General features: G+C 34.3%; 2 protein-coding genes across 2 annotated transcripts; both read right to left on the bottom strand.

Annotated features, from left to right (window-relative positions):
* Positions 1 to 1,858: 1,858 nt before the first annotated feature.
* Positions 1,859 to 3,174, bottom strand: LOC111700155 (fibroin heavy chain-like). The gene is made up of 3 exons (XM_023470979.1): positions 2,952 to 3,174; positions 2,471 to 2,902; positions 1,859 to 2,421 (listed from the first exon to the last, which is right to left on the bottom strand). The coding sequence occupies exons 1-3, from the start codon at positions 3,172 to 3,174 to the stop codon at positions 1,859 to 1,861; spliced, it is 1,218 nt and encodes a 405-aa protein (XP_023326747.1).
* Positions 3,175 to 4,103: 929 nt separating this feature from the next.
* LOC111700154 (doublesex- and mab-3-related transcription factor 3) lies at positions 4,104 to 6,157 on the bottom strand. Its single transcript, XM_023470978.1, has 2 exons — positions 5,791 to 6,157; positions 4,104 to 4,778 (listed from the first exon to the last, which is right to left on the bottom strand). Exons 1-2 carry the CDS (start codon positions 5,829 to 5,831, stop codon positions 4,211 to 4,213), a joined length of 609 nt encoding a protein of 202 aa, XP_023326746.1. The 5' UTR covers positions 5,832 to 6,157; the 3' UTR covers positions 4,104 to 4,210.
* Between the last annotated feature and the right edge of the window lie 730 nt (positions 6,158 to 6,887).

The following is a 6,887-nucleotide window of genomic DNA, read 5'->3' as shown; positions in this document are numbered from 1 at the left end:
CAATTTTTTCCTTTTGCAGCGATCAAAAGCGCTTATTTTTCACTGTAAGCCTATAACCACTTTCATTTTTCGCGAACACTCCCTTTAAGACTCCTTTTTATGATATATGTTTGTCTGCATTTCTTGGTGTTTGTTAGTTCCTCTCCCTGGCAAACAAAATTATATAATATCTGCTTTATATATATATATATATAGACCCTTGACCACATTGTCTACAACAGTCTTTTGAAATTCATCCACTACTTACTGCTGAAGATTATATATTTGCTAGTTGGATTATTTACCTCAAAAGGAATTCAGACTAAAATTTTAATCATTGGAATCAAAATAAGTTAGAAAAACATATTTAAATACTAGATATAAAACTCAGCTTTGCCTGGTAACTACACTTTCTCTAAGGTCAACCAACTCAACTTAGAATCTAGAAACTTAGAACTAGACAAGAATATTTCCGTTGGTTGACCCACTTATCCAATCAAAATTTGAGAGAAATCAGTCAAGAGGTTCGTGCATAAGCAGCCAAACAAACAGATATTGCTACTTTATATTGTTTAGAATGTTTTCTTCCGTAATTTATTAAGTTATTTGACACCAAATAATATCATAGTAAATTGGTTTTAACGTAAAATATATTTGAGTAAAACATTTTTTAAAAGAAATGAACTGCAAAAAGTTTTTAATATCTAAACATTCTAAACTATTCACCAACTGTCATGTCTCGTGGGACACCCTGTATCATAGATTAAGGCGTTCAGATATTATGATCGATTAAACAGGAAAATTAAAGGAACTATGAAAGAACTGGTGTTTACATTTATGATTTTAGCCGGGGGATGATATTCTCGGGCTTGAAGGGGGAAATGCCCCCCCCCCCCTCGGGATCTTTAGTACTAATTGTTGTTGATTCACACCTTTTTAAAAACCAAAAGAAGAAACGCTACCCATCCAAAGAAAAAGACCATTATCGATCCAAAAACAAAAGTATGTTGAAAAAAGTAGGAAAATCTTTTTTCGCGTTGCCTCAATAGTTAATTTCTGCAAGGTCAATTTCAAGCATTGATCAGAAACTCCGAACCTTTAAAAGTTGGATCCTTTATTTTTACATTATAAATCTCACCCTGGGCCTGTATCTAGCTAGCTACTCTTCTGCACTCAACGTATATAATATACATTTACAGACAATATCCTTAAATAACATATGTTAGTTAATTGAGACAACCTTAGAAAAACAGTTGTGTATTAATTTTGTTTTCTTAATATCTTCCGACTGTCTAACTAGTATCTAGCTATCTGTCTATCTAGTAACTATCTATCTATCTATCCGTATGTAAGGTTTAACCCCTGTCCGTCGAAATATCAGTTTTCTCTGTTTATCCAATATTTGAATACAGTTCTCACAGTCATATAGTATCCATCCCAATATCCTTGTATCCATCCTAGTATCCTAGTATCCTAGTATCCATCCTATTATCCTAGTATCCATCCCAATGTCCTTGTATCCATCCTAGCATCCTAGTATCCTAGAATCCTAGTATCCATCCTATTATCTTAGTATCCATCCTAGTATCCTAGTATCCATCCTAGTATCATAGTATCATAGTATCCATAATAGTATCCAACTATCCAGGTATCCATCCCAATATCCTTGTATCCATCCTAGCATCCTAGTATCCTAGTATCCTAGTATCCATCATATTATCTTAGTATCCTTCCTAGTATCCTAGTATCCTAGTATCCATCCTAGTATCACAGTATCATAGTATCCATCCTTGTATCATAGTATCATAGTATCCATCCTAGAATCCTATAGTATCCTAGTATCCTAGTATCCTAGTATCCTAGTATCCTAGTATCCATCCTAATATCCTAATATCCTAATACTAGTCACAATACCAGCTTCAATACTAGCTACAATACCAGCTTCAATACCAGCTTCAATTCTAGCCACAATACCAGCTTCAATACTAACTTCAATACTAGCTACAATATCAACTTCAATACCAGCTTCAATACTAGCTTCAATACCAACTTCAATACCAGCTTCAATCCCAGCCTTAATACCAGCTTCAATGCCAGCTTCAATACTAGCTTCAATACCTGCTTCAATGCCAGCTTCAATACTAGCTACAATACTAGCTTCAATGCCTGCTTCAATACCAGCTTTATAACCAGATTTAATACGAGCTTCAATGCCAGCTTCAATACCAGCTTCAATACCAGCTTTAATACTAGCTTCAATACTAGCTACAATACCGATTTCAATACCAGCTTCTATACCAGCGTTAATACTAGCTTCAATACTAGCTACAATACCGATTTCAATACCAGCTTCAATACCTGCTTCAATACCTGCTTCAATACCAGCTTCCATACTAGCTACAATACCAGTTCCAATACCAGCTTTAATATCAGCTCCAATACCTGCTTCAATGTCAGCTTCAATACCAGTGTCAATACCATCTTAAAATACCAACTTTAATACCAGCTTCAATACCAGCTTCAATAATAGTTTCAATACCAGCTTTGATGCCAGCCTCAATACTAGCTACAATACCAGCTTCAATACCTGCTTCAATACCAGCTTCAATACAAGCTACAATACCAGTTTTTATATCAGCTTTAATACCAGCTTCAATACCAGCTCCAATACCAGCTTGAATAATATCTACAATAAAAGCTTCAATGCCAGCTTCAATATTAGCCACAATACCAGCTTCAATACTAGCTACAATACCAGCTTCAATACTAGCCACAATATCAGCTTCAATACTAGCTTTAATACTAGCTACAATACCAACTTCAATACCAGCTTCAATACTAGCTTCAATACCAACTTCAATACCAGTTTCAATCCCAGCCTTAATACCACCTTCAATACCAGCTTCAATACTAGCTTCAATACCTGCTTCAATGCCAGCTTCAATACCATTTTTAATACCATCTTAAAATACCAGCTTCAATACCAGCTTCAATACTAGCTACAATACCAGCTTCAATGCTTGCTTCAATACCAACTTCAATACCAGCTTCAATACCAGCTTTAATACTAGCCTCAATACTAGCTACAATACCAGCTTTAATGCCTGCTTCAATATCAGCTTTATAACCAGATTTAATACGAGTTTCAATGCCAGCTTCAATACCAGCTAGCTTTAATACCAGCTTCAATACCATCTTTAATACGACCTTTAAGATAAGCTTCAATATCAACGTCGATACCAGCTGAATCTGTCTCTTGTTTAGCATAAAATCAGAATAATTTTGAATATAAAATACATTTATTAAGACTAGAATAATATGTGAAAAAAAACACTAATATACATTTATCAATTATTGCACAATGTTGAGGAAGTGAAGTTTACCAAACTGATTAAGTTAGATAACTTTAACTGCTGTATATAAAACATATTTGCTTGACAATATTACATATTTTTAATTGAACGTTTTGATTAAAAACTAATTTAATAAAACAAAAATTATTAATAAAACTTAAAACACTTTTGATTCCGTTTTAAATTTGTGTGTCGTAGATCATTCTAAGTCATATTTTCAATGAAAAGCGATAAAATATATATTATTTCCGAGAATTAATCCATTGAAATGACATAATAGTTGGCGACATGATTTTAAATGTTATAGATTAATTGTCGTAATGTTGCATTATTGGTAAAAACTATTGTTTCTTGAATATCAATTATTAGTCTTATATTCCTGATAAATACGTACGTAAACTGTTTTGTGCAAAATTCTAAGTTTGGAGTTAAACAGTGAATTCATAATATCAACATTTTTAATCAGAAGTTATGATGATTGTTTTGTTGGTCTCTATACTCGAGTAGGGTGGAGAACATTCAACATTAATTTAAAGGGACTGTAAGCGTAATTTCAAGTGACCCTCCATGCTTTATCTGATCAAGTATGAATTAGATATCAATACTCTTGTTACTTTAAACCGTTAATTTTTATTTGTGGGTTCTCTGCAAAAGTGACTTGCGCATTTCTAGTGCAGGAGAATATATAGGAATTATCAGAATATAAACACTTTTAAACCTAGAAAAACAACATTATCTTCAACATTATTAATCAGATAAAGGTTTCAAGGATACGGTTCTGAATCTGACATTGCCATCTTTGCAGGTGGGTCACTTAAAATTTCGTTTAATCAATATAGTTAACATATATGTATAAGTTAAAATAAAATTAAAATGATTTAAAGTTTCTTTGAGTATTCAAGTGGAGGGTATGAGAGGGAGAGAGATGAAGGTGAAAGGAAAGGAAGATATGGAGAAGAAAGATGATGATGATGCCGATACATTACTGGATACTGGAGTAACCTCCATACGGACATCTTATCCATAGTTGGAGGATCGTCCTCTAATCCTGGAGGTCGAAATATTGAGGGTTGGGGAGGGGGAGGAGGAGAGGGGAGGCGGGGGAGATACGTCTCATGGGAGTCCTCTAAATCTAGTTTCCGTTTACTCTTTGAAAACTCTTCCACATCTCGTATTCTTCTGTCAGCGTTGGTTTCACGATCTGCTAACCTTGGCAGCCCTATAATAGGACCTTGTGGCAGCGCTGACATATTCTCTCCTGTTGTGACAGCCCGTATCCCAATGGCTATGGCATCCTCTGCAGCTTGCTGACGTTTAAGCGCAACTTGAGCTGCCATGACGCGCTGGCGCTCTGCGATCAGATTACATTTGGCGCAGGAACAATCTCTAAACTCACACTGGCGTTTGTGTCCCTTCAACCAGGAGATAAATCCATGGTTCCGGCATCTGAAAATAGAAACAAATCTAAACTATTTTTCGGGATAAAATGTAAGATAAAAATCGTATCCTTTAAAAAATCTTAAGCTAGCTGAGTAAATAAGAGGAAGATAAACTCTACTAATGTTCTTCTTTACCTCTGCTAAATAATTCTTCAAGTCACTATTTTATATAATATATATTTTAAATAGAAAAACATGGAAATCTTCCTAATTTTTGCTTTGGCTCAGATTTACAGACCGTTACTGCTGAAAATTAGTCATGGAAAACTATTTAAAACAGTGCCATTAAAGGGAGTGTTCGCGAAAAATGAAAGGGGGTGTAAGCTTACGGCGAAAAATAAGCGCTTTTGATCACTACTAATCTTACTTGTTGCGTCTATCAGGAGAAAATTGTTAAAAACGACTCATCTTGAAGAACGTAGCGTCCATACAAATTCAGAAAGTTGCAAAATTCAATCGGATCGTAAAATAATAAATTTAATTCCAAACAAATCATTCAGATATTACAACCAATAGTTATCGATTATTTTTCGACGTATTCGTATATAGTTAATACTTCATAATATTTTTGAGTTTGTCTTTTTTAAATGATATTTCGCTGGCGCTGGATTTTAGAACATTCATGGAATGTTCTAAAATACGTCGAAAAATAATCGATGATTATTGGTTGTAATATCTGAATGTTTTTTTATGGAATTAAATTGATTATTTTACGATCAGAGTCGAATATTACAACTTTCTAAATTTGAAAGGACGCTGCGTTCTTCGGCATGTTCTGAACATTTTTCTCGTGATAGACGCAACAGATAAAAGTAAGATTAGTTATTTTTCTTATTTTTTTTGCTTATTTTTCGCCGTAAGCTTATACCGCCTTTAATTTTTCCCTTTAAGATAAATAGAAACTTTTGTTCCATCAATTCAAGAAGTTGGAACAAAATATTTTCTTTCAAAACTACCTTTTTTAATGGAAGACAATCAAGTTGGTTGAAACAAAAAAATATAAATTATTAATTACATACCTAGCACACTTAGGTCTTCTTGAACCCTCACCGTGCATCATCCCTTGATACTCCCTACAGACTGATAACTCAAGATACTTCTAGGATACTACCAGGCGCTCAGTTCTCCTCTCCTATTGGGTGAAACCCTGCCGCTGCTCTCCTCTGATTGGTCTACTCTGTTTACTCAAGTATCTGTGTGTCCAATGACCGGGTGTTACAGAATAGGATTCAATTATAGTTGAGTAAGTTAGTTTGTTGCTTTTGGGTATATTTATGTGTATTTAGTCCAGGGATGGAACAGAATTCATCCCTCACTTGAATAAACTATCTATACAGTACACCACCCATACTTTATCTTTGGCCTCTCCCCTTTCATCCCCCTTCTCTCTCCCTTACCCTCCCCTAGCTAGCTAGCGATTCCCTCTATAGATATCGCCATCCCCTTCCCTTTCATCCCCCTCCGGCCCTGAAGGCAGTCAGGAATTTGGTTTAAATGCTCATAAAAGCGACTGATCTTAATTATTCGATCCCTTTGCAAATATCGATTTATTGCATGGAATCTTGATCTTTACATTCAAAATTTAGAGTTTTCGTAAAATCAAAGCAGATTAATATCTGACATGTTTATAATCATAATAGCAATTGATATGAACAGTTTGAATTTATTTGAGACACGACGCAACCAAATATATATAAACATTCAAATTTGACCTTATAGATATTTCAAACTGTGAGATCAAATAAGCACTAAGATATAGACAACACTGAAACTTAGTCATCAAAACCATCATCAGTCGCGACTTTGAAGTTTCGGAACTAGACATATATGCATTATAAAATGATACGTGTCTGTTTCGGAACTAGACATATATACATTATAAAATGATACGTGTCTGTTTCGGAACTAGACATATATACATTATAAAATGATACGTGTCTGTTTCGGAACTAGACATATATACATTATAAAATGATACGCGTCTGTTTCGGAACTAGACATATATACATTATAAAATGATACGCGTCTGTTTCGGAACTAGACATATATACATTATAAAATGATACGTGTCTGTTTCTAGCCAAAGTTTAAAAGGAGTAGTTTGCAAAATACTGCT

Source organism: Eurytemora carolleeae, unplaced genomic scaffold (assembly GCF_000591075.1).
Source record: "Eurytemora carolleeae unplaced genomic scaffold, Eaff_2.0 scaffold342, whole genome shotgun sequence".
NCBI classification, from domain to species: Eukaryota; Metazoa; Arthropoda; class Copepoda; order Calanoida; family Temoridae; genus Eurytemora; species Eurytemora carolleeae.
The sequence above is the reverse complement of the archived record's forward strand: the minus strand, read 5'-3'. Positions and strand labels throughout refer to the sequence as shown.

Excerpts from the sequence above, each read along its gene's own strand:
- LOC111700155 (XM_023470979.1), bottom strand. The coding sequence starts at position 3,174 with ATGGTATTGAAGCTGGTATTAAAGCTAGCTGGTATTGAAGCTGGCATT. Across the intron at positions 2,903-2,951 it reads TGAAGCTGGTATTGAAGCTG|GTATTGAAGCTAGTATTGAA; the intron begins GTATTTTAAGAT and ends GCATTGAAGCAG. Across the intron at positions 2,422-2,470 it reads TGAAGCTGGTATTAAAGTTG|GTATTGGAGCTGATATTAAA; the intron begins GTATTTTAAGAT and ends ACATTGAAGCAG.
- LOC111700154 (XM_023470978.1), bottom strand. The coding sequence starts at position 5,831 with ATGATGCACGGTGAGGGTTCAAGAAGACCTAAGTGTGCTAG. Across the intron at positions 4,779-5,790 it reads AGAAGACCTAAGTGTGCTAG|ATGCCGGAACCATGGATTTA; the intron begins GTATGTAATTAA and ends TTCTATTTTCAG.